This window comes from Falco peregrinus, chromosome 1 (assembly GCF_023634155.1).
Source record: "Falco peregrinus isolate bFalPer1 chromosome 1, bFalPer1.pri, whole genome shotgun sequence".
In the NCBI taxonomy this organism is placed as follows: Eukaryota; Metazoa; Chordata; class Aves; order Falconiformes; family Falconidae; genus Falco; species Falco peregrinus.
In genome coordinates, this window is record NC_073721.1 from 40,158,742 (window position 1) to 40,185,473 (window position 26,732).

The 26,732-nt window shown below is 48.9% G+C and overlaps 1 protein-coding gene, 1 long non-coding RNA gene and 1 pseudogene across 2 annotated transcripts; 1 reads left to right on the forward strand and 2 right to left on the reverse strand.

The window, feature by feature from the left end:
• Positions 1 to 3,494: 3,494 nt before the first annotated feature.
• LOC129782893 (DNA repair protein SWI5 homolog) lies at positions 3,495 to 5,604 on the reverse strand (annotated as a pseudogene).
• Positions 5,605 to 11,594: 5,990 nt separating this feature from the next.
• On the forward strand, positions 11,595 to 16,028 carry LOC129783890 (uncharacterized). Its single transcript, XR_008745978.1, has 7 exons — positions 11,595 to 12,009; positions 12,505 to 12,567; positions 12,810 to 12,903; positions 13,563 to 13,669; positions 14,216 to 14,274; positions 14,524 to 14,665; positions 16,001 to 16,028. It is a non-coding gene; the product is annotated as an uncharacterized LOC129783890 (long non-coding RNA).
• A 6,343-nt stretch (positions 16,029 to 22,371) lies between these two features.
• On the reverse strand, positions 22,372 to 24,856 carry LOC129782896 (DNA repair protein SWI5 homolog). Its single transcript, XM_055792346.1, is given in 4 exon segments — positions 22,372 to 23,034; positions 23,036 to 23,079; positions 23,539 to 23,633; positions 24,735 to 24,856. Coding segments are annotated over 4 exon segments (285 nt in total). The 3' UTR covers positions 22,372 to 23,010.
• Positions 24,857 to 26,732: the final 1,876 nt, after the last annotated feature.

The following is a 26,732-nucleotide window of genomic DNA, read 5'->3' on the forward strand; positions in this document are numbered from 1 at the left end:
CAGTTAAGTACGCAAACTACTGCAGCTCAACTGAAGTTTCCCCGCTGCAACGGAGTACAGAATGCTTTTCCCACCGACCTTAAAGGTTGTGGTGGTGGGGATGAAGGTGTGACAGATACTTCTAACTCAAAACAAATTGTCAGCTGTGTTAAATTCACCTGTACACAAAGAACACGTTATTCCTTCTGAGGCAACAGCTGAGGATTTGAACAGTCTCTTTTCACCTTGAGCTGTTCCCAGTTTAGAGGTTATGAAAAAAAGAAATAACTCAAAAGGTATTCTGTCAATATGCTGATGCAGTTGCATGTTAAATTCTGGTCACACTGAAACAGAGTTATGTTCTAGCATTCATATATAGGTAGCACTCCATTACGGCTTATTAACAAAATTCAGAAGTTCATCTTATCTCACGTTTCTTGGAATTCGATTAGGTTGCAGTCTTATTAAAGTCACTTTTTTTTTCTTTTTTTTTTTTTTTTTTTGGAATGCAACCAGAGACACTTGACCGTAACAGAGAAGCCCGTATTGACATCTCTGAGCCCGGACACGAACCGCAGCTGCACGTACCACCAGGCTCAGGGCAGAGCTCATTCACGCAGTTACATAGCTATGTACCGCTACACGCATGCAGACACCTATTTGTCACTAGATAACCGTGTTCGTCTTTCCTCCTCTCCTTCACAATACCTAGCTGTTCTCTCATCTCTCGTTAGGTCAGCCATTCCCCATTTTCCTCTCCTGTATATCTCTTCAGACATTCTCTATCCTCCTATTTTTGCTTGTGAATTGCGACAAGGCAAAGGTGGTGTGTAGCTGGGTGCCCGTGACCTGATTTATGTCACACTCAGCTAAACGCTGAATACAGGACAAAAAGGCGTGGGAGACAGAAGGCAAACATCAATACGGGGGTTAAGGCGATTATAATAAATCCTGGACTACTTTGGATCCACGGCCCAAAGTTTCCCAGCCGTGAGAAGAGACCAAAGGCCTCCCACCCCTGGCTCTGCTGCGGATCTTTGTTTTAAGTTTTGTATGCTTTTGTGGATTGATTCAGAGTGGTCACTCAGACTGACGTAACACATCCTATCAAAGCCTTCACACCCTTGTCCCTGCGCTAATAATAAAAATCAATAGCAACTCGGTTCTGTAGCAACATACGACGGACAGAATCGACACCTGTTAATAATAATAAGCCTGGGAAAAAAAAAAAAGAAATAGTATTGTAGTACTACTTTCTTTAGCAAGCTAGCAGCCTTATTTACGAAGCCAGTTAAGAGCGTGCGCTGTTCTTACAGAAGAGATTAGAGAAGCAAAAATGCGTTACGCTGCATTCCAGAACTCAACCTGGGAGTTACAGTCTGCTGTGAGTTCTGGGTTATAACCATTTGACACGTGTTGGGGTTGCGACTGTGCAAGGGCTGCGATGCCCATTTGCAATTTTCATTGGCATTATCACAGCTAGTTGTTTTGAAAGCAACCCTTGAGCTTCCTCCTGCTCGACTTGTTGTTGCAAACTATTCTGAAGCCGATCAATAAAGTTAGTCTATGACTCTCTAGGACCCTGCAAGACTGTGGCGAAGGACGCACTAGAGGCTCGCCCAGACTCCCGTATCCCCCTACCCGGACTGCCTTCATAGCCATCTCCTCCGTCTGCAAATAGCTGTCCCTGGGATACCTTGCCTGAGTCACAGGATTGGACGGCACAATTATTTTCTCCAGCCAGCGGCTCACAGTTCACAGCAATTCCCCGATTAAGCTTTTCAATCGAGGCCACTACACATAGCTCGCAAAAATCAGATAACCACATCATGCACTGCGTCGGAGTGCGTACCACACAAAGCGATGACTTCCAATAATCATGTGGTGTGAGTGTATAAGGCTCTGCCATCACTTCAAGAAGGGACACAGCAAAAGTACTATGAATCCCCCCTTCCCGCACGGCTTTGCTTAACCCTTTAACAGCCTCGTATTGCACAGGCTGCCACTCTGCAGGTTGATTTGGCTGACAAAATAGTGAACGTGCCATGGCGCCTCCCAAATGCCCTCGCTTAAGCGCTTCCCGCTTGCATTGCTGCCACCGATCCCGCAGACCCCCTTTCACCCTCCCCGAACATACAGCCAGTGCATCAGGGGGAGGAGGAAAAAGGTCTAGCTCCTCTTCCGGGTCTATAGGACCTGGGTCCAAAGGTTTATCAGCGTCAATGGAATCATTGTCCGAGTTGTCCTGTTCCCGCGCTCGGTCCTGTGCTGTGAGGGTCGCTGCAATCAGTGACAGGAGCTTTGGGGGCAGAGGAGGTGTGGACGGAATTGCCATCGCTGGCGGTGTGTTGAGAAGAGCCGCGCTGTCGGGGGGATTTACAGCCTCTCCTGGTTTAGCGCCGTTAGTAGAATTAGCCCACGCTTGGCAAAAGAGGAGTCAGAATTTGCCAGCAAGGCGCTAAACACATGCCTGCCACGGAGTCCCCCTCCACGGCAGCATCACACAATCGCCTGCCGACCGCTTGCCAGGCAGGAATTTGCAAAGTGCCATCAGGTGGAAAGTCCAGCACTTTGTCACAGATCCATTCTAGCAGAGTCACTAGCTGCGGACCCATCATCACATTCTCTAACAAAATTTGTGTAAAAGGAGAATATAGTGCATTTTGCGTGACAGTTTTCCGTAGTTCCTTAATCATTTCCCAGTGAAATGCCTGATATTGGCCCGGGTGTCTATCTTGTAATATCACGGGAAACGCGTGCGCTCCCTCTTTCGTACTTTCCAAGTGCACTCTCCTCCAGCCCTCTGTAACGCGTCTGCCGAGATCATTTTCATCATCGCCGCTGCTCCCCTTATTACCGCTCTGCCGCACCACTCGCTTCCTCCTTACTTTTGACTGTTCCTTTTTTAGCCGCAAGAACGAAATGTGCTGCTCCAGTTCCTCCAGGCTGTAGCCTCTGTAGCAGTAAAGGTAATTCGGCACCTACCCATTACTGGGTAGCGCTGCCACACCGTCACCATTGAGAGTCCTCAGAAAACATTTGAGTAATAGATGTTCCAGTTGTCTCAGAATAGAGGTTAAGAATTTGCTCCCAGGTTCACGCACTGTTTTATAGGCTCTTCAATAAGTGAATTCCTGAGAAATGTGACAGCTGCTTTATTCAGACAGGACAGTTCAATACAACTTCACCTTTTGCCATTCACCACAGAAATGATACAGAACCTCTAGCTACCCGAGCAGTTAAGTACAAAAATGCAGAATACCCAGCCTCACCCAGATGTGATCATAAAACAAAACCAACCCCCAAGCCACCACAAATTCAGCCTTCTTCCCTTGCTGCTTCCGAGGGTTTTTTCTTTTCTTTCAAAGCAGCTATTACATTGCACGTTTGCATGCCCTCGCTTCCTCTATTATTCAGTAACCAAACAGCCCCTGGATGCTGGAGAGAAGCAAGGTCTCCACGGGAAGAGTCTTCACATCAACCTGAATTACGGCCTTTCCAACAAACGGAAAAAAAAAAAAATACTGTCCCATCAGACCGGAGACAAAATTATCCAAAGTCCTACATCCCTTTCCCACAAGCAGGACACAGTTGACCGATTCAACAGCTTTCACGTTGTAAAGCTGCTCGGAAATAAGGCTGTTCATGCACGCGCTGTTGCAATTCCACACACACGCTTCTGAGGCCACCTTCTGTCCGTTCTGAACCAATACCACACCAAACCGTCACGGCCCAGTAAGTGTCAGCTTTGCAGGACAGGGCAATCTTCAGGTTCAATACTAGTCGCTAAGCTCCAGATCGTATGTATTCAGGGTAGAGCTGCTTTGTAGTAACCCCTCGGATAACAGCTGGAAAAGAAAGACCGCTGTTTTCATTACAGAAATATCAGACGAGTCAGAAAAGTTGTGTTTTCCTCCCAGTAGCCCCTAACTCTCTCACAGAACCTCCCATAGCTAAGGAACCAACCTAAGGTTTTGCAGCTGCGCTCTCTGCTTGTCTCAACACTCTTTTAAAGTATATGAAGAGCAAAACTGACAAAAATTGGTAAGACTGAACAAAGTTTGGCAGTACATAACACAGACTAAAATAGCAGTAAATGACAATTCTTTCGCATGTTCGGTTCTAAACACATCCTGCGAAAATAACGACAGAAGTGTTTGTGCCTGCACAAGTGGCTGGGCAATGAAAGCCCTAGAATTCAAGAATCTTTAAAACAAGCTCTGCCTTCGTGGCGTAGTACCGTCTCTCTCTCTGTCTACATGAAAACATTGACTGAGTTGTTCATCAACAGTTTTCCCCTTCCTTACCCAGTTTGCCCAGCAGCATCTGTCCAGCATCTTTAATATCATTGTACTCATGGAGCAGAGAAATGTGCTGCTCCAGTTCCTCCAGGCTGTAGCCTCTGTAGCAATAAAAGCAGACAAGGTCACAAATGCCGCACAGCGAGTGTTGCCCCTACTGACCCAGCACAGCAAGGAGATTTGAGACGCTCAAGCCTGGCACTATCCAAAGCAGAATCCGAAGGCAGCAAGTACAGTTGCTGCAAGTCATCAACACGAAAGCTACAAATGAGTAGACCCTCATTTTGAGTGGGGTGTTTTTTGCCGCATCGACTTACAAAAAAACCCCAACCCACCTGAATTCTCAGAATCAAGTAGAAACAGGAATAGGCTGTGGTGAATTCAGTTTATATCTGTATCTCTAATCTGTAGCTAGTGAAAAAAAAACGCGTGGTGGTAAAGCAAAAAAGCTTTGGGAACAGCCTTTGTTGCTCTGCCATTTCCATTCTCTGTACTACACGTGACCTTAGAAAATAACACTCCTTTGCAACAAATAACCCACAGAGGTACCCTCTCTTTAAAAAGCAAGCAGCAACTTTATCTCAAAAGAGCTGCTAATAAGCAGCTGCCACAGTAGGTCATAAGAAACCACAGTTAAAGCAGTTGCGCTACCTTGTAAGCGGCACCCGTCTCTTTCCAGGCCCTTCGCTTGCCTGGGAAACACCTCTGCTTCCTGAACACCAACGTTTAACCCACTCGCTTCAGACAGGAAATAAATAGACACTTGATCGGGATGGAACAAACAAGGAAACTGTTTCATCCGGGGCTAAACCGGGCAGGTCATACAAGCCACAATCTCAATTTTAATTCTCACATGAACAAGGCCTTCTGGTAGCATGATGTGTCATAGCATCACAACGGTTAAAACCATTCATTCCCAGTTCACAGGTAATTTGCCTCAGCAACACCTGGGGTAAAGTTAAAATGCTCCTATCCCAGCTCCTAGTGAAACCTGGGTTTGCTTTACCAAATAAAGTGGAAAGAGTTCTCTCTTAACGGGTCCCATAAATCAAAACAACGCTGTAATCAACGTTGCACAACGCCACGATAAAAACGGTGGTGTAAGAGGACGGCTTTTAGCTCTAAGCCCTAGACCGGTGGGGTTTTTTGAAACAAAAATAATTGAGGCATCACAGTGGACACTGAGCTCACCAAGGACGCACTCGGACAATAATTGTGCAGTTTCCTGGTCTAGAGCAAGGTCTTTCTGTTTCAGCTCTTTGATTTCATACTGCAGGGCTTCTTGGCTGGTTCCATTAGGCTGGCAGGACGCGGGAGGGGGCATCTGTAGAGCACAGGAGACATTTCACGCTACGTCAGCCCAGGGGAAGATGCTGCGGTGCTGGGGGGCACTAACCAGAAATGGAGAAAAGAGGAGAAAAAAAGGAAAGGGAAAACGTGTCTCCTGGGCAGGGAGGGGGGAAGCTCAGGTAAAAGACTGATGGGTTTCTGTAACGTTGCCCCGCCCCCCATCATATTCTACGGCGTTTTGTAGATTTACAGCGTCAGGTGACAATAAGACCGTAACCCCCACAATTTCGGTGTTCAGAGGCGCTGCCAGGACGAGGCAGCGCCGGGGGGCGAGGCCGGCAGCTCCGCCCCAAGAAAACACACCCCGGGCCGTGCCGGGCCGTGCCGGGCCGGGCCGTGCCACAGACGGCGGCCGGGGCAGCCCTGGAGCAGGGCCCGCTCCCCCCAGCCCGCGCAGGGCCTCACCGCGGACCTGCAGCCGGCCGCGCCGCTCCGCCGGCCGCCACCGGAGGCCCTGGCAGAGCAGAGCGGCGCCGCGTCAGGGGCCGGGCCGCGCCGCCTCAGCGCAGGCACGGCCCGCGGCGGGGGCGGGGAGCGGCTGGTACCGAAATCTCGGAATGAAAAACTTGCCGACCCCGATGTGAGGGAGATAAGCAGACGCTTCTTTATGGACGGCCGGGTGCGTGAGTGAGTCCTCTCCCGACCAACGCACACCGAGCTTCGACATCATACAGCTCATCTAGGACTGAGTCATGCATATGCAGTAAGTATTCATGCATGAACATACTGTTTCCCCAAACTCATTAACAGACTCTCGCTTCGTATGTTAATCAGCTTCTCAGTCCTTGGCCGTGGTACAGGGCTGTACAGAGGATTCCACAGCAGCTTGTGTTGTGCAGCTGCTGGGTCCACTAAAATATATTTCTTATTCCTCTACAGTTCTATGAAAATGATTTTATAAAATCAAATAAGGTTAGTTAATTGTAACCGTTAGCAAATCTGTAACACGGGGACCCGGCTCCTACCGCCCGGGCCCGGGCCGCGGCGGGGCGGGCGCGCTGCGACCCGCGCTCGGCGGGACCCGCTCGGCCAGGGCTGCCGCCTCCCGCCGGGCCGGCCGGGTGCGCGCGGGGCCGGCCGGGAGCGGCAGGCGCGGGCGCGCCGCGGGGCACGCTGGGAAGTGGAGTCTCCCAGCGACAGGGCCCACTGTGCCGTCAGCGCCGGGGAACAAACGTCTCCGGGAAGCTGCAGGTGAGCTCTGGGTGGGGCACGCCGGGCAGCCAGGTGTCACCCGAGCAGCGGGCGGTGCGGGCTGTCACCCGAGCAGCGGGCGGCGCGGGCTGTCACCTGAGCGGCGGGCGGTGCGGGCTCTCAACACGGGCAGCAGGCACTGCAAGGTGGCACCTGCTCCTCCAGTCCCTGCAGTAAAAGCAGAGCCACCGGGCCCGGCAACCTCGAGGCGATGGAGCCCGGCCGCGAGCCCCGGCCGGTGGAGCCCGGCCACGAGCCACAGCCCGGCGCCGTGCCGGAGCCGGTGGAGCCCGGCCATGAGGCGGGGCCCGGCGATGGGCCGGGCACGTCGCGGCACGGCGATGGGCCGGGCCTCCAGGGCGGCAGCGCAGGCTGGGCGGGCCCTGGCTGCTGCCGCCGGCGGTGGGCGAAGCCAAGGCGGCGCAGGCGCGGGGCGGCCGTGGCGGCCGGCAGCGGGCAGAGCTGGCTGGCGGCGGGCAAGGAGAAGGTGAGGGGCGGCGGGGGCCGGGGCGGGCCGGGCCGGCGGTGCCGTGGGTCCGCCGGGTTCGGTTTGGCGGTTTTCCCTCCCCCTGGCCTCCCCCACACCCTTTTTTGGGGTTTTTTGGTCTCATTTTACTTATTTCCCCGCCCTTGGTTTTCTCCCCGGCCGCGGCGTGGGCGGCGTATGTGAAAGTCCTGGGGAGGGGAAAGTGTCCTGGAGCGGTTCGGGCTTCCATTTTGGAGTTCTGCCAATAACGGGTCCTTCTTTCCCCACCTGGAGGCCGAGGCGCGGCGCGGCCCGGCCCGGCGGGGGGCCGGAGGGCGGGCTGCGGGCTGGGGAAAGGGGCAGTTGACCGAACTGCCTGGGGCTCGCTTGCCTGGGGGCTTCACCCTGCTGGAGCACAAACGATTCGGCTCGGAAGACCCAGCCGAATTCAAGCGAACGGCTTATCCGACTAGCTTCTCCTGGGTGAAGCGGGTGCGATTGAAAAATCCGTTGTAGGTTGCTTCTCCCCTTAGTTCACAGTGACTACGCTGCTTGTATTAACATGGCATTTGTCTGTAAGGACTGTAATTTTCCTCCTCAAAATCTTTCACAGAGTGGGAGACCTTACTGTCAGGTGTTGATGTTTCACTTGACATTCAGATTTCATTGCCCTTTATTCATTTTTCCTTAATGCTCTTAGTTATAACCCTAAAAAAACCCCACCCCAAGATACTTCTTTTCATCTCCTTGTAGTTGCAGGATGGAGTATCAAGTCGTTTCCCAGCAACTCTTAGCTGTATACAAAAGTTGAACACTCATCACATTAGATCTTAGGTTAGCCTTTTCTGGACGTGTTTTGATTTTTATTTTTCTTCCGCCGGAGCGACAAACTCATTGAAGAGCATTTCTCTTGGTCTTTTTAGCCAGTGGAGTTGGGGCTGGGGAGTTGACATCATTCTCACGGAAGGCATATTCTGTTTGGATTTCAGATCATTATTATTATTATTTTTCACAGCTGAAGGAGTATCAGCAGAAGAAGAGCCCTGGAGCAGCTGCAGGAGCTAAGAAAAAACACAAAACTAAAGACGACGGTCGGCCCGAGACTCCCACGGGCGATGACCGGCAGCCTCCAGAGAATGTGAGTGCCTCAGTCTTTGTCCCAGCTCATTTGCTACCTCCTTGCTCTTTGGTTTTTCTGAACAGCTGCCCTGAGGAAGCTGTCTAGTTACTCCTGCCAACCCGTTTTACAACAGGCGATGAAACTTGCGCAGGGGATGCACAGTCTGGCAAGTTCCAGTGCTGGGTTTAAATAGGTTTAGGCAGGAAGTCGGATCCTTTGAGTCAAGCGTTTACAGGCTTTAGCGTCTTCGTGTTGCCAGGCTTCTGAAGAGGAAAGGGCAGGAACTATGCCGATAAGCAATAGAAACGCGTTCAGGCACAAACATAAAACCCCAGCCTTTTTAAACGAATTCTTTTCAGGCAGTTTATTTAAATGGAAGGCTTGATCAAATTGTGATAGAAGCTCAGGGAAGTCAAATTTGGTAGCCCAGAATTGTCTTCCGCTGTTGCTGTGGCAAAGCTCTGATTTTCGTTCCACTTGCATCATTTTGGTAGCTTATTTTCCTACCATTGCTTCAGTTCAGTTGTCATAAAGTAACTCCTGTTTACTACATATCCGTGCGTCTCTTATCAATAAACGTAACTATAGTAATCACCAGGGGTACCAGTTAGATGCAGTGAAACCTGTAAGATGGAATGGAGTTCACTCTGGTTTGCCTTTGTATTCCTTTTGTCCTGTTAATTCTCTTGATATTTGATGTGGAGCTTTAAGCAGTCAGCTCAAGAAAACACTCCTGGATCTCAGCGGTGTCTGCAGTCATCCTACTGAACAATATGATATTTAAGCATTGAGAAGCAAAAAATCCTGGTTTAGAACGTAAACTTTCAGCAGTGGGAAGAAAAGCTGAGTGGGATGAACGGACAGCATGTATTCATGGAAAGATGTATTCTTGATTTAGTGGAAAAGAATGGGAAATCAACCTGCATCATTGACATTAGCTTGTCGCAGAGGGAGTCTGCATCTCTCCTTACCCAGAAAAGGATGTTTTCTCTGTGTGGTACTTTGGAGTGAAAGGTGCTATAAGGAGTATTATTGTGATAGTCAGTTCTTTCTTAGTAGCGACTTGTTTCCGTGGGGAATAAAACTGGCTGACTTGACTGCTTTGCTTGTAGTCTACATCAGATGTGAATGGAGAAAGTGCTGTTTCTTCCACAAATATTAAGGAAACGGAAGGAGGTTGTTCTCAGTGTCCCCGTCCCCCCCCCGCCCCCTTTCTTATTTGCTACTGTTGATAACTTACTGGGACTCTGCTTTCGGCAGTGTTAGCGAGACCTCATTGAATGCACAGTTCTCGTTCACTGCTGTCTAGTGTTGTCTTGTGCTATCATCGGGTAGTTGTGATCAACACTGGGAGGCAGGTATCGGAGGTGTTTCCAGTTTGGGGACTGGGGATAATCTGGCTTCCGTGCAACTGCCGTTCTTATTTCTGAGTCACTGTTGGGTCAAAATGAAGCCTTGGCAGAATGGATAAAATGTGTTGATGTCTCAGCTGCTTTTGTTGAAGCGGTAGATTTTTGTTTTGTTTGGAGAATCTGATTATCACAGTTCGATAGGATTTATTTTTCTGTCCTCTTTAATTCCTGCTTTTTTTCCTCCCCTCCTCCTCTTCTGCTCCTTCCTTTTTCTCCTGTCTGCATGTGCCCATCAGACACGTTACCGGGAGCTGGCAGTAGCCCTGGATTCCAGCAATCTTAACGAACAAGCAGTTCGTTACACAGATAGAGGAACTGGTAAGAAACAACCCAACCAACCAGTCTGACGTGGTCCTCGCTGCTCCTCCAAGCTCTTTGGGTGTCTGCAAAGTTATGGGTTCTCTCCTAGTGCCACAAGGAAGGCTGCTTACACGGCACTCTGTAGGGAACAAAATGAGCTGCACGGAAAACCTGTTAAGGGGCTCCAAAGTCTAAGGCCGCTGGTGAATGTATTGGCTCAACTGAGGAACAAGAAACGGAGTTTTGTTGTTTCCATTTAAGTGTGCTCTACTGATCTCATCAGGCTTTCCCTGGATGATAAGCATCCTGATAAAACAGCTATTTCTGCGCCTGTCCAAATCCTTGAAACACACAATTCTGGTGCTGGCAGCAGTGTGAAAACCTGTTTCTGCAGGTGGTGCTGCTGATCTAACGATATCGGCAGAGTGGGAGCAGTAGGCCTGAGAGGGTCTGGGGCTGGTTTCTGATCATATCCTCAGCTTCTCTTGGCGCGATGAGTGAACTGCTTTGTCCTGTGGCCTGCATGGATTCCCGCTGCAGCTTTTCAGCCTTCAGCTTTAACACTGCAAGAAATGCAGCCAAGTGGACTTGCTTCAGTCTGAAAAGAGCCTTTCTTGTGTGAAATGCTTTTCCCCCATTTTGTTCCTCTGTAAAAGTACACTTTTTGCAAAGTTCAGCATTTCCCGGTGTACCCCGTGACCCCCCCTTGTTGTTTTCCTTTGGGGTTTGGGTTATTTTTGTTCCGTTCTGGTTCTTTTTGTGTTTTAGCTGGGCTGCAGAGGAACTTGGCATAGTGCATTGCCCACGCAAGATTCTCCTTGTTTGCCTGCTTTTACGCTGGCCTGCAACTGTGTAGGGCCTTTGCTGCATTTGTGGTCTTGCCTTTGCTTTTGCTGGTTATGTTGTGCATGGGCATTGCTAGAATCAAAACCTCTCGCTCATCGCTCTTCCATCTGTAGTCACCTTTCAAAAGGCATTGAAGTAGTAGTAGTAGCAGTAGTAGTAAAGAAAGAGCTTGGACAATGCTCATTCTTTGGGAAGGCAAAAAAGCCCTGCTTCTGTAGTTAGTTACGAGGCATCTGTGAAGAAGCTGTCAGGGAGACAACAAGCAAATAGCAAACACAGCAGCACAGTTGTGTGGCGGCCTGGGTAGGCAGCTGCCACCTTTGTCTCCTTCACCTCCTATCTAAAGGTGCATTACCTACGGACAACAAATCTCCAAATACTTCACCGCTAAGATGGAAATGGGCTAGGACAGAATTACCCCTTCTCTTTGTATCTGGCTTCAGCCCTCCCATACCACCTCCTGCAGAAGTCTGCCAACACAAGTGCGGCTCTGCGTGACTTAAGGCGAGCTCTTCAGTGGAAGAAAGGTCTGAGGTCTCAGTTCGAGGAAAAGACTACGTTTTTCTTTGGGGTTATTGGTTGTTTGTTTGTTGTTTTTTTTTATTGGTGGTGTTTTTTAAAAAAAAACCAGCATTTCTGGCGATCACCCCAATACACCAGGATTACTTCCATCAGTTGCACAGATGTGGGGATGCGAGTTTAACTGAAGGTGGTAGATGCTCAGATGTAGACATGGAGGGGTTTCAGCAGCGGTGTTGGAGAACAACTGTGGCAATCTACTGAGCGATGAAAAAGATGCCTGGCAAATAAAGTACATTAGTGAAGGCAGCTCCAGATCTCGTATTTTTAATAGCTAAGATGAACTTCCTAGTCCTCTACAGAAAGGACGGTGGAAATTCTGTTTGCGTGAATTGGGCATGTATCCTACTTCGTTGAAGTGAAAATGTGTTTCAGATGTGTGAGAGTATTTTCTCTTGATACTGGTGCATCACTTTTCTTCCACGGAAGGAGCAGAGCCAGGAGGCAGTGGATCAGCTGGAGAAGGTAAAGTGTGTCCCGTTTTTGGATAGGCAGAAAAATAGTATCTCTTTCTTGGCGGCGTGGAGAGTATAGTGGGCTGTGGCACAGGCACGTGTGGTCTTGTCTTGTGTTAGATTCAGTTTCATTGTAGCGTAGGGTTGAATAATTTGACTTCATGAGTTAGGCCTGCCTGGCAGGTAGCGTTCTTATTTTGACACAAGCGAACGTTTAAATACTCAAGTATTAGAGGAGTGTGGTGGAGGCAGGAGAATACAAGTCCTTGCCAGTAGCTTGCTTCCAAGCACTACCGTATTTATGCTAGCAGCGATTGTGCTATGCTGTTACTGCCAATCTAGGATGGATAAATAGTGAAGGCGTTCAAATAACGCAGGGCTGAAGTATGTCTTTAAAAGGACTGCTGCAAGTACTACCAATGTATCACTGCTTTTTTAGTTTGACACAAAACAAGGGTTACCCATCTACATTTTTGTGCTAAATAGGCATCATTTGTTTATACAGGAAAAGGAGGAGTTGGAAAATACATTTTCTGAAGAGCAAGCCGCGCTGAGGGAACAGCTACGGGTAAGGCAGAGCCTCCATTACAGTAACACCACCTGCCTTCTGCTGTTCTCTGGATTACTGACCATTCACAGTCTTTACTCAGGAAGCCACGAGCGCGTTTCTTCAGGAAAACTGGGAGCCAGCCAGACTGTACTTAACTGCACGAGCTCTTTCCCTTTACTGAGTTAGCCTTTTGTGGCAACAGTGATGTTGCAGTTACAAGCAAAGAAGTTTTGTGCTGAGCCGATTTTCCTTTCCCGAAGGTTCGTAACAAGACTATTGGAATTCTATCTTCTGAGGAGTCTGAGTTGCAGGCGGCCCTTGCACATACTCAGGAGGCTGCACGGAAGAAATCAGGTAACTGACTGTGAGCGCTCCAGCTCAAGCTGTTGGTCAAAGTGTGAATTTCAAGCCAGAGGCATGACAGTTGCTGGCAGCCAGCTCACAGCAGTGGCCGACTCCTGGGTGGGCAATACTTGGCACCATCGCTGCCTCTGTCGCCAGAGCTGCCCCCAAGTGGGAGCATGTTGATCCCATGGCAGTTGAGGTTCTTTTGTGCATCGCTAAAGCCTTGTCAGCCCTGTTCAGCCCCGGCGAGTACCCCAGGCTGTTCCTTTCTGACTTTCTTCTGATCCTTTTAAAACTTAGTTCCCTTTTCGCCACCCTCCCTCCCACACAGCTATCGCGTAAAGGTAGGTTTTACCCGAGCCCTTCATTCTGAACCAAGTTTGAGCAACTTCTCCTATTAGAAAGAAAGATCCCAACCAACATATTGCCTACTCTGCAGAGGAAGTTTCGTCGTCTCCCTCAAAGTGAGGATGGTAGTTACAGAGAGCTTTACTGCCCAGAGCTGCTAGTGAGCCACCTGTAGAGCCAGGGGCGGAACCAGGTCTACTGACTTGCAAAGCTCTGTGCTGCCTTAAGAGCTTGTAGACAAAGTAGAAAGTGCTGTTTAGCCAGTTCCAAAAAGCTCTTTGTGGTCCAGCCTCAACTCTACTCTGTCCTGACTTTTTCAGGAGAAGCCAAGAGCTTTGCTGCTCATTTACATTCATCTCGCCAGAGGGTAGTGGAGCTGGAACGTACTTTGGCCTCCATCTCTCTGCAGCAGAAACAGGCAGAGAAGGTAAGAGTCACCTCTGCTTACGCTTCACCAGCAGCTCTGCCTTTGGCTATTTGCTTGTCAGTACACTAATGCAAAGTCTGTAGTCCCTGCTCGGAGAAGGGGCAGAAATTAACATTCTGAATTGTTAATTAACCTTGTAAAGCCCTGTGTTCTCCACGGTCAAGGCAAAGTTCATTCAGGTTTCTGTGACCACTAATCATATGGTCCAGTTGCTGTCTTCAGATCCGGCACCTTACTTCATTAGTCTTGCCAGCTCCACGCAACAGGAGCGCCACCGAGACCTTGTCTCAGGAGGGTCTCCATCAGGCAGACACTTCAGTATCGATATTCATCCAGAAGTCTGCAGAAAGGACCTCACGTCCAGTTAGTAGCATCGCGTTTGAAAAGGCTGAGCAGATTTATTCCTGGCAAATTCAGGAGGTTGTAAGCAAACCTGTCCTGAAGGATTTTGCCAAAGTTCTGATGTTTCCACTTCAGCTGATCGGCTAAAGGTGAAATATTTTGCTGAAGTCTGCAGCTGAATCAGTCATATCTTTTTTTCTCCAGCATAACGAAGAGTTAATGAAGGAGCTAGAAGACCTGAAACAGGAGCTGTACAAACAAAGGTAAGTCCATTTGCTGCTTGTTACTGCAGAGTAACACTGCTCTTCCCGGGAGAGCCACAAAACATCACAAGGGGCATGCACCACAGGTGGTGACTTGGGAGGTTGGATATTCAGCTTAAAAAAAGTGACTGGATGTGATGTTTCTGTGATTCTAACTGTTACGACTAGCTGGACTGCAAATTTATGACATGTACTTGCCCAGACCCATAGTACATACAGTGATGCTGCTTTAATCTTGGTTTGTTTCAGCAAAAGCAGTGAGGAAATGAAGCTGCAGAATTTAGAGCTGTCACAGAAGATTCGCTGCCTGGTTTCCGAGGACTCAGCCTTGCAGTTGTATATAAAGGATTTGCATGAGGAACTGGACATGGCTGAACGGAGGATCCAACAGGTGCCCATACTGCTTCCAGGCTGTGAGGGTAGATCACACTGACCGTTGTAAGACTTTGCTTCTGAGAGTGGGGGCAAGGCTTAACCCTTGTTCTGAAAGGAAGGCACAAAACCTCATCAAGGCATCCTCTTGGTCAAAGGCCTTCAGCGAGGCCTCTGAGGAACAGAAGGTCTGTTTGAAGGAGCTGGAGCAGTAGACTGAAAGCTGTTGTGACGCTGGTCTGCGAAAAGAATGTTCTACAATATGAGAGGGTGACTGAACATACAGCGCGTGACAATACGAAGACTTTTCCTGCTTTGTATCTGTTTGGCATTTTGGTTACGCAGCTGTCTCGTGGTCTCACTGAGAAGCCAGTTGAATAGGGCTGGTGTTTGTACCCACCCTTGCAGAAGGTGAATTGGACAATGGTAACTCGAAGGTCAGCTGGGGAAAGTTAAGAGAAGCAGCCAGTTAGGAAGGGAATTCAGGAAGCCAGCTGTTAGCAGTTCAGAGAGCAAGCCGGTGTGAACCTGAGCCTGTGAGGGAAGAAACTGCTCTTTTGTTTATTTTGGGGTTTGGTTTTTTTTTCCTCCCCAGTCAGTGGCTTAAGTTACCCTTGAAATAAAGGCAGCTGCTCCTCCTCTGGGAAAAGTACTGTGTGCCAACTGACATGCTCCAGACATTGGCTTTAAATTCCTGACGTGTTTGACAACTTTTAAAATCACAAGCTTTTATACCATCTGGTCTGGCTGTGTAATACAGACTCTGGAAATGCACAAAGTTTCTGAGCCAGATTTTTAGATTAAGAAAATAGGTTTTAATCAAACAAGTCGTAAATACAAAATTGGTAGGGAGGAGCTGTCTAGCTCAGCCTGTTTTACAGGGCTAAAATCTAAGCTTTTTGATTTTAATCTCCTTCCCCCCTCCTCTTTTTTTTTTTTCTTTTTTTTTTTTCCCCATTGAACATCACCGTGAGTTGGAGCACTTTAAGGTTTCAACATGGATCATGTGGCAGGTTGCTATCAGGGGAAAGGCTATGCAGAAGTGGCGTGTTAACATTTTGCCATGACTTTTTGATTTTTCTTGGCAGTTGTCAAATCAGGCAGGGAGTCTGGATGCAAAGCAGCAGTTGCAGGTGGCACTGGAGGAGAAGGCAGGCCTGGGAACCCGGGTTGCTCAGGGCTTGTACGGAATGACATCCAGATCTTCATGTCTGTAAAGAAACTTGTGTGGCAGAAGAATGCAGCCTGAGCTTTGCGTTAACACTGGTTTCTTCAGGCTTTATCCCTGAAGCGGTCACTGCCAAATTTCTTTAGCCAATGTGATTTTCTTTGTGTTTTATTTTGTTTTGAACAGCTCTCAGGGTCAGTTCACCAGCTCCAGACAGAAAGAGATCACTATGTAAAGAAACTGAAGGAGGTGCGGAGAATGTGGCAGCAGTAGGTGCAGCAGTTCTCTGAGCAGGTAACACCAGGGGCAGCATCACAGCTGCTCTAGACAAACACAGGCAGGAGTGAATGCACCATGAACGTTGTTTTAACTTTTATTGTGTGGCCTTGCAGGTCCATGCAATGGCAGACGAGGAGGAGGAGCACACGGCCTGAGGAGACTCCCGAGTTCAACCAGAAGACCTTTTATTAGTCCAGAACCCACGCTTATAATATCCTCGTTTGCTGTTCACGCGACCCATACTAAAATATCCTTGGTTAATCAATACTGTTCACGCACTTCTTGGCCACGTATAATTGGTTAATTACTAAGCTGCAAATGCACTGAACTTCTTGCGTTTTTTTTCTCTCTTCTTTCTTATCTCTGCGGGTTTCATGTTCTCAGCCAGCCGCCGAGATGTGGCATCGCGCATCCGCTCTGGCCTTGCTTCATACCCCGTCTTCCTTCCAGGCGTTCAGCCAACCTTATCGTACTTTCTCTCTTCTTTAGCCTTCAAGGCCCTTCACAGGCATCGTGGCCTCCAGCACTGGCCATAAAGCTCTCTGCAATTCCCCCGTCTTTATTTTGAACAGAAACAACATTAGAGGTTAAACTACTTTTGAATCATTATACAGTTCAGCATACAGGGAATAATGGTCAACATGACTACAATTACCAATAACAATATTCCTCCGCGTGTTGTAAACTCCTGCAACCATCTGGTGGTTCCCCGAGACTTGAAAAGATTCCGCAACCGATCTCCCAAAAGTTCATGCCGTAAGCCCTGTGACGTGTCCTTCAATTTTTGCAACTGACTGTGAATTGACGCGGAACAGCCCGGAAGGTTCGTACAACACATTCCTTAGCGCTGTGCACTGTAGGCTACTGCAGAGGAACGAAGCTGGGTTAATCAGCACTGACAATGTACAGCTGTGGGCTGGCTTCAGGGGCGGTGGGTTGGCTGGTGTAGACAAGGTGCAGCTGTGGCTGGTTCTGTGAAGCGGTTGGGCAGCCGAGGAAGAAGCAGAGAGGGTGAGCGTGCCCTGGATGAGGCGAGACTAGAAGGCAGCAGAGGGACTGCCATGGAGAGTGTGATGGTAAAAGACCTGGCTGCAGCTGGCTCCTTTGGAGAGTGCTGCGACAGGCCACTCTCTGCTGTTCACTTGCCTTCTACAGGTGAGATCACATCCCTCCTTTCTTTCTGTCTCATGCTGGTGTCTTCTCGTGCTCCCTCAAAGTTATGTGACTCTTTGCTGCAGGTTCTCAGCTGCACATTATCAATGTCAAAACAACCCACTGTCTCTGTTCTCTACAATTCACCCCTGTTTGTGGTTTTTGGTTTTGTTTCTTTGTTGGTTTTTATTTTGTAAAAGGTTGCTTTACCATGTTATGGAGTTGTCTGCGGCGAATGAAGAGACGGGACGCAGCTTGATGCAAGCAAGTTGTCCCTTTATTAGTGATTTTCTTACAATTATATACGTTTCTACCTTCTACATATTACACACTGATTGGTTAAATCTTAAGCGTAAAAAACACTGATTGGGTGATACTTAAGGCACACCGTTAGAACAATAGGAACTTATTAGTTTACCTTGACATAGCAACAGTTTCTATTCCAAAGTTAAGGAGTTTCTTTCTACGCGGCTTTCTTGATTAACAAAGTTACATATCGGCGCCATCCGTTCCCTTATCTGGCTACTTGTTTCTCTGTCCGTCTGGTTGCCTCCTCAACTGTAAGGGCTCAGGGGTCTGCAGTTAGCTTGTTCCTTTGTTCCCAGGGCTTGTGCCCTGCAAGTTCTAACAAGTCTCTATTCATCAGGCTATCAGTACTTGGACTCTTGTCATTGAGGCCTTGTCCTACAGTTGTCATCCCTTTTTCTTTTGTTTTCTTTCTCACTGCTTAATTACTAATTTTGGCCTTATTTTATGTGTACGTTTGTACATTTCAGTCGGGTTCACAAAATGTTAAACTTGTTATCGGTGCATTTCATCCAGAGGTCAACATACAGGTTTATGATTATTTATAAGAACGTGCAATAAGCTATGGGAGTTTTATGAAAATATTTTTCAGGAACTTCTAGTCAAATAAATGAGCATGAGAAATTGTGTTTAACTTGTAAATTCTATATATAAGCTGTTAAGGAACATTTTCTATCCTAACGTGAAAAGATAAAACCTACTTAAAAGCTCTTGAAATCTTGCCCAACACGGGCGAGTGTTCCGCTGTGCCTCCATTCTAAGGCATGGAAGTGGAAATTGTTTAGGGCAAAGTTTCACTTTAAATAACTGCTCAACTGTTATTGCTGCTTTTCAAAGAACCTGAAAGCATACAGTGAAGACTTGGAACTAAACAAAGAGCTGAATGGACACCTCTAGATTGTTACTGGAATTAAATGCAGAAGTTAACTATAAAAGTTTCTCAAAATGTTCTGCTTGCTTTGTGTTGGTTGTTTATATAGAGATAGATAGATAAAACTATACACAAACAGGGAAATAAAAAAATGCTTAAAAAAATAGGGAAAGAGAATAGTGTACGGTATTTATAGCTTAGGCACCTTTTTTTTAAAAAAAAAATATTGTAGATAAACTATTACTTGAACATGCAGTACATCCACAGCTCTGAATTCATACCGGTTTCGTAGTGTGATATAGTCCTGTATGAACCATAGATCAACTACATGTTAAATGACTCTTCTCCATCGCCGTTGTCGCGATCTTTGAGCTTCGTAGCAATGCCTAGGTCACAATCCTTTAGCTTAGGGAACTTCACCAGGTGAAAATGCAAGCATCTATTTCTAATACAAATTTGCAGAATGCAGTTTAGTCACAAGAGACTTTATGGAGAGATATTATGTTGTATGGTGTATAACCTATGAGAAGTGAGAAAATGGTGTTCCTGAAAGAAAACGCTTCACTAGATCGTTACTTTGGAACGGGTTTTGCACCTGCTGTACTGCAAGAATCCCCTAAGCAGTGATGTGTCTTTGTGGACTTTGAGATATCTGTGTGATGAGGTTTAAACTTAACACGCAACCTGATTTCAAGTACAACTCTAGGCACAAGTGTGGGAAAGAGCATGCTGTCAGGACACAATCTTTCTCGCTTACAAGGTATCAAATGGTATGTTACTCAAGTTAAAGTCTAACTTCTACGACAACTTCATTTCCACCAAAGGAGCTGCAGTTAAGTACGCAAACTACTGCAGCTCAACTGAAGTTTCCCCGCTGCAACAGAGTACAGAATGCTTTTCCCACCGACCTTAAAGGTTGTGGTGGTGGGGATGAAGGTGTGACAGATACTTCTAACTCAAAACAAATTGTCAGCTGTGTTAAATTCACCTGTACACAAAGAACACGTTATTCCTTCTGAGGCAACAGCTGAGGATTTGAACAGTCTCTTTTCACCTTGAGCTGTTCCCAGTTTAGAGGTTATGAAAAAAAAGAAATAACTCAAAAGGTATTCTGTCAATATGCTGATGCAGTTGCATGTTAAATTCTGGTCACACTGAAACAGAGTTATGTTCTAGCATTCATATATAGGTAGCACTCCATTACGGCTTATGAACAAAATTCAGAAGTTCATCTTATCTCACATTTCTTGGAATTCGATCAGGTTGCAGTCTTATTAAAGTCACTTTTTTTTTCTTTTTTTTTTTTTTTTTTGGAATGCAACCAGAGACACTTGACCGTAACAGAGAAGCCCATATTGACATCTCTGAGCCCGGACACGAACCGCAGCTGCACGTACCACCAGGCTCAGGGCAGAGCTCATTCACGCAGTTACATAGCTATGTACCGCTACACGCATGCAGACACCTATTTGTCACTAGATAACCGTGTTCGTCTTTCCTCCTCTCCTTCACAATACCTAGCTGTTCTCTCATCTCTTGTTAGGTCAGCCATTCCCCATTTTCCTCTCCTGTATATCTCTTCAGACATTCTCTATCCTCCTCTTTTTCGCTTGTGAATTGCGACAAGGCAAAGGTGGTGTGTAGCTGGGTGCCCGTGACCTGATTTATGTCACACTCAGCTAAACGCTGAATACAGGACAAAAAGGCGTGGGAGACAGAAGGCAAACATCAATACGGGGGTTAAGGCGATTATAATAAATCCTGGACTACTTTGGATCCACGGCCCAAAGTTTCCCAGCCATGAGAAGAGACCAAAGGCCTCCCACCCCTGGCTCTGCTGCAGGTCTTTGGTTTAAGTTTTGTATGCTTTTGTGGATTGATTCATGGTGGTCACTCAGACTGACGTAACGCAACCTATCAAAGCCTTCACACCCTTGTCCCTGCGCTAATAATAAAAATCAATAGCAACTCGGTTCTGTAGCAACATATGACGGACAGAATCGACACCTGTTAATAATAATAAGCCTGGGAAAAAAAAAAAAGAAATAGTATTGTAGTACTACTTTCTTTAGCAAGCTAGCAGCCTTATTTACGAAGCCAGTTAAGAGCGTGCACTGTTCTTACAGAAGAGATTAGAGAAGCAAAAACGTGTCACGCTGCATTCCAGAACTCAACCTGGGAGTTACAGTCTGCTGTGAGTTCTGGGTTATAACCATTTGACACGTGTTGGGGTTGCGACTGTGCAAGGGCTGCGATGCCCATTTGCAATTTTCATTGGCATTATCACAGCTAATTGTTTTAAAAGCAACCCTTGAGCTTCCTCCTGCTCGACTTGTTGTTGCAAACTATTCTGAAGCCGATCAATAAAGTTAGTCTATGACTCTCTAGGACCCTGCAAGACTGTGGCGAAGGACGCACTAGAGGCTCGCCCAGACTCCCGTATCCCCCTACCCGGACTGCCTTCATAGCCATCTCCTCCGTCTGCAAATAGCTGTCCCTGGGATGCCTTGCCTGAGTCACAGGATTGGACGGCACAATTATTTTCTCCAGCCAGCGGCTCACAGTTCACAGCAATTCCCCGATTAAGCTTTTCAATCGAGGCCACTACACATAGCTCGCAAAAATCAGATAACCACATCATGCACTGCGTCGGAGTGCGTACCACACAAAGCGATGACTTCCAATAATCACGTGGTGTGAGTGTATAAGGCTCTGCCATCACTTCAAGAAGGGACACAGCAAAAGTACTATGAATCCCCCCTTCCCGCACGGCTTTGCTTAACCCTTTAACAGCCTCGTATTGCACAGGCTGCCACTCTGCAGGTTGATTTGGCTGACAAAATAGTGAACGTGCCATGGCGCCTCCCAAATGCCCTCGCTTAAGCGCTTCCCGCTTGCATTGCTGCCACCGATCCCGCAGACCCCCTTTCACCCTCCCCGAACATACAGCCAGTGCATCAGGGGGAGGAGGAAAAAGGTCTAGCTCCTCTTCCGGGTCTATAGGACCTGGGTCCAAAGGTTTATCAGCGTCAATGGAATCATTGTCCGAGTTGTCCTGTTCCCGCGCTCGGTCCTGTGCTGTGAGGGTCGCTGCAATCAGTGACAGGAGCTTTGGGGGCAGAGGAGGTGTGGACGGAATTGCCATCGCTGGCGGTGTGTTGAGAAGAGCCGCGCTGTCGGGGGGATTTACAGCCTCTCCTGGTTTAGCGCCGTTAGTAGAATTAGCCCACGCTTGGCAAAAGAGGAGTCAGAATTTGCCAGCAAGGCGCTAAACACATGCCTGCCACGGAGTCCCCCTCCACGGCAGCATCACACAATCGCCTGCCGACCGCTTGCCAGGCAGGAATTTGCAAAGTGCCATCAGGTGGAAAGTCCAGCACTTTGTCACAGATCCATTCTAGCAGAGTCACTAGCTGCGGACCCATCATCACATTCTCTAACAAAATTTGTGTAAAAGGAGAATATAGTGCATTTTGCGTGACAGTTTTCCGTAGTTCCTTAATCATTTCCCAGTGAAATGCCTGATATTGGCCCGGGTGTCTATCTTGTAATATCACGGGAAACGCGTGCGCTCCCTCTTTCGTACTTTCCAAGTGCACTCTCCTCCAGCCCTCTGTAACGCGTCTGCCGAGATCATTTTCATCATCGCCGCTGCTCCCCTTATTACCGCTCTGCCGCACCACTCGCTTCCTCCTTACTTTTGACTGTTCCTGTTTTAGCCACAAGAACGAAATGTGCTGCTCCAGTTCCTCCAGGCTGTAGCCTCTGTAGCAGTAAAGGTAATTCGGCACCTACCCATTACTGGGTAGCGCTGCCACACCGTCACCATTGAGAGTCCTCAGAAAACATTTGAGTAATAGATGTTCCAGTTGTCTCAGAATAGAGGTTAAGAATTTGCTCCCAGGTTCACGCACTGTTTTATAGGCTCTTCAATAAGTGAATTCCTGAGAAATGTGACAGCTGCTTTATTCAGACAGGACAGTTCAATACAACTTCACCTTTTGCCATTTACCACAGAAATGATACAGAACCTCTAGATACCCGAGCAGTTAAGTACAAAAATGCAGAATACCCAGCCTCACCCAGATGTGATCATAAAACAAAACCAACCCCCAAGCCACCACAAATTCAGCCTTCTTCCCTTGCTGCTTCCGAGGGTTTTTTCTTTTCTTTCAAAGCAGCTATTACATTGCACGTTTGCATGCCCTCGCTTCCTCTATTATTCAGTAACCAAACAGCCCCTGGATGCTGGAGAGAAGCAAGGTCTCCACGGGAAGAGTCTTCACATCAACCTGAATTACGGCCTTTCCAACAAACGAAAAAAAAAAAAATACTGTCCCATCAGACCGGAGACAAAATTATCCAAAGTCCTACATCCCTTTCCCACAAGCAGGACACAGTTGACCGATTCAACAGCTTTCACGTTGTAAAGCTGCTCGGAAATAAGGCTGTTCATGCACGCGCTGTTGCAATTCCACACACACGCTTCTGAGGCCACCTTCTGTCCGTTCTGAACCAATACCACACCAAACCGTCACGGCCCAGTAAGTGTCAGCTTTGCAGGACGGGGCAATCTTCAGGTTCAATACTAGTCGCTAAGCTCCAGATCGTATGTATTCAGGGTAGAGCTGCTTTGTAGTAACCCCTCGGATAACAGCTGGAAAAGAAAGACCGCTGTTTTCATTGCAGAAATATCAGACCAGTCAGAAAAGTTGTGTTTTCCTCCCAGTAGCCCCTAACTCTCTCACAGAACCTCCCATAGCTAAGGAACCAACCTAAGGTTTTGCAGCTGCGCTCTCTGCTTGTCTCAACACTCTTTTAAAGTATATGAAGAGCAAAACTGACAAAAATTGGTAAGACTGAACAAAGTTTGGCAGTACATAACACAGACTAAAATAGCAGTAGATGACAATTCTTTTGCATGTTCGGTTCTAAACACATCCTGCGAAAATAACGACAGAAGTGTTTGTGCCTGCACAAGTGGCTGGGCAATGAAAGCCCTAGAATTCAAGAATCTTTAAAACAAGCTCTGCCTTCGTGGCGTAGTACCGTCTCTCTCTCTGTCTACATGAAAACATTGACTGAGTTGTTCATCAACAGTTTTCCCCTTCCTTACCCAGTTTGCCCAGCAGCATCTGCCCAACATCTTTAATATCATTGTACTCATGGAGCAGAGAAATGTGCTGCTCCAGTTCCTCCAGGCTGTAGCCTCTGTAGCAATAAAAGCAGACAAGGTCACAAATGCCGCACGGCGAGTGTTGCCCCTACTGACCCAGCACAGCAAGGAGATTTGAGACGCTCAAGCCTGGCACTATCCAAAGCAGAATCCGAAGGCAGCAAGTACAGTTGCTGCAAGTCATCAACACGAAAGCTACAAATGAGTAGACCCTCATTTTGTGTGGGGTTTTTTTTGCCGAATCGACTTACAAAAAAACCGCAACCCACCTGAATTCTCAGAATCAAGTAGAAACAGGAATAGGCTGTGGTGAATTCAGTTTATATCTGTATCTCTAATCTGTAGCTAGTGAAAAAAAAACGCGTGGTGGTAAAGCAAAAAAGCTTTGGGAACAGCCTTTGTTGCTCTGCCATTTCCATTCTCTGTACTACACGTGACCTTAGAAAATAACACTCCTTTGCAACAAATAACCCACAGAGGTACCCTCTCTTTAAAAAGCAAGCAGCAACTTTATCTCAAAAGAGCTGCTAATAAGCAGCTGCCACAGTAGGTCATAAGAAACCACAGTTAAAGCAGTTGCGCTACCTTGTAAGCGGCACCCGTCTCTTTCCAGGCCCTTCGCTTGCCTGGGAAACACCTCTGCTTCCTGAACACCAACGTTTAACCCACTCGCTTCAGACAGGAAATAAATAGACACTTGATCGGGATGGAACAAACAAGGAAACTGTTTCATCCGGGGCTAAACCGGGCAGGTCATACAAGCCACAATCTCAATTTTAATTCTCACATGAACAAGGCCTTCTGGTAGCATGATGTGTCATAGCATCACAACGGTTAAAACCATTCATTCCCAGTTCACAGGTAATTTGCCTCAGCAACACCTGGGGTAAAGTTAAAATCCTCCTATCCCAGCTCCTAGTGAAACCTGGGTTTGCTTTACCAAATAAAGTGGAAAGAGTTCTCTCTTAACGGGTCCCATAAATCAAAACAACGCTGTAATCAACGTTGCACAACGCCACGATAAAAACGGTGGTGTAAGAGGACGGCTTTTAGCTCTAAGCCCTAGACCGGTGGGGTTTTTTGAAACAAAAATAATTGAGGCATCACAGTGGACACTGAGCTCACCAAGGACGCACTCGGACAATAATTGTGCAGTTTCCTGGTCTAGAGCAAGGTCTTTCTGTTTCAGCTCTTTGATTTCATACTGCAGGGCTTCTTGGCTGGTTCCATTAGGCTGGCAGGACGCGGGAGGGGGCATCTGTAGAGCACAGGAGACATTTCACGCTACGTCAGCCCAGGGGAAGATGCTGCGGTGCTGGGGGGCACTAACCAGAAATGGAGAAAAGAGGAGAAAAAAAGGAAAGGAAAAACGTGTCTCCTGGGCAGGGAGGGGGGAAGCTCAGGTAAAAGACTGATGGGTTTCTGTAACGTTGCCCCGCCCCCCATCATATTCTACGGCGTTTTGTAGATTTACAGCGTCAGGTGACAATAAGACCGTAACCCCCACAATTTCGGCGTTCAGAGGCGCTGCCAGGACGAGGCAGCGCCGGGGGGCGAGGCCGGCAGCTCCGCCCCAAGAAAACACACCCCCGGCCGTGCCGTGCCGTGCCGTGCCGTGCCGTGCCGGGCCGGGCCGGGCCGTGCCGTGCCACAGACGGCGGCCGGGGCAGCCCTGGAGCAGGGCCCGCTCCCCCCAGCCCGCGCAGGGCCTCACCGCGGACCTGCAGCCGGCCGCGCCGCTCCGCCGGCCGCCACCGGAGGCCCTGGCAGAGCAGAGCGGCGCCGCGTCAGGGGCCGGGCCGCGCCGCCTCAGCGCAGGCACGGCCCGCGGCGGGGGCGGGGAGCGGCTGGTACCGAAATCTCGGAATGAAAAACTTGCCGACCCCGATGTGAGGGAGATAAGCAGACACTTCTTTATGGACGGCCGGGTGCGTGAGTGAGTCCTCTCCCGACCAACGCACACCGAGCTTCGACATCATACAGCTCATCTAGGACTGAGTCATGCATATGCAGTAAGTATTCATGCATGAACATACTGTTTCCCCAAACTCATTAACAGACTCTCGCTTCGTATGTTAATCAGCTTCTCAGTCCTTGGCCGTGGTACAGGGCTGTACAGAGGATTCCACAGCAGCTTGTGTTGTGCAGCTGCTGGGTCCACTAAAATATATTTCTTATTCCTCTACAGTTCTATGAAAATGATTTTATAAAATCAAATAAGGTTAGTTAATTGTAACCGTTAGCAAATCTGTAACACGGGGACCCGGCTCCTACCGCCCGGGCCCGGGCCGCGGCGGGGCGGGCGCGCTGCGACCCGCGCTCGGCGGGACCCGCTCGGCCAGGGCTGCCGCCTCCCGCCGGGCCGGCCGGGTGCGCGCGGGGGCCGGCCGGGAGCGGCAGGCGCGGGCGCGCCGCGGGGCACGCTGGGAAGTGGAGTCTCCCAGCGACAGGGCCCACTGTGCCGTCAGCGCCGGGGAACAAACGTCTCCGGGAAGCTGCAGGTGAGCTCTGGGTGGGGCACGCCGGGCAGCCAGGTGTCACCCGAGCAGCGGGCGGTGCGGGCTGTCACCCGAGCAGCGGGCGGCGCGGGCTGTCACCTGAGCGGCGGGCGGTGCGGGCTCTCAACACGGGCAGCAGGCACTGCAAGGTGGCACCTGCTCCTCCAGTCCCTGCAGTAAAAGCAGAGCCACCGGGCCCGGCAACCTCGAGGCGATGGAGCCCGGCCGCGAGCCCCGGCCGGTGGAGCCCGGCCACGAGCCACAGCCCGGCGCCGTGCCGGAGCCGGTGGAGCCCGGCCATGAGGCGGGGCCCGGCGATGGGCCGGGCACGTCGCGGCACGGCGATGGGCCGGGCCTCCAGGGCGGCAGCGCAGGCTGGGCGGGCCCTGGCTGCTGCCGCCGGCGGTGGGCGAAGCCAAGGCGGCGCAGGCGCGGGGCGGCCGTGGCGGCCGGCAGCGGGCAGAGCTGGCTGGCGGCGGGCAAGGAGAAGGTGAGGGGCGGCGGGGGCCGGGGCGGGCCGGGCCGGCGGTGCCGTGGGTCCGCCGGGTTCGGTTTGGCGGTTTTCCCTCCCCCTGGCCTCCCCCACACCCTTTTTTGGGGTTTTTTGGTCTCATTTTACTTATTTCCCCGCCCTTG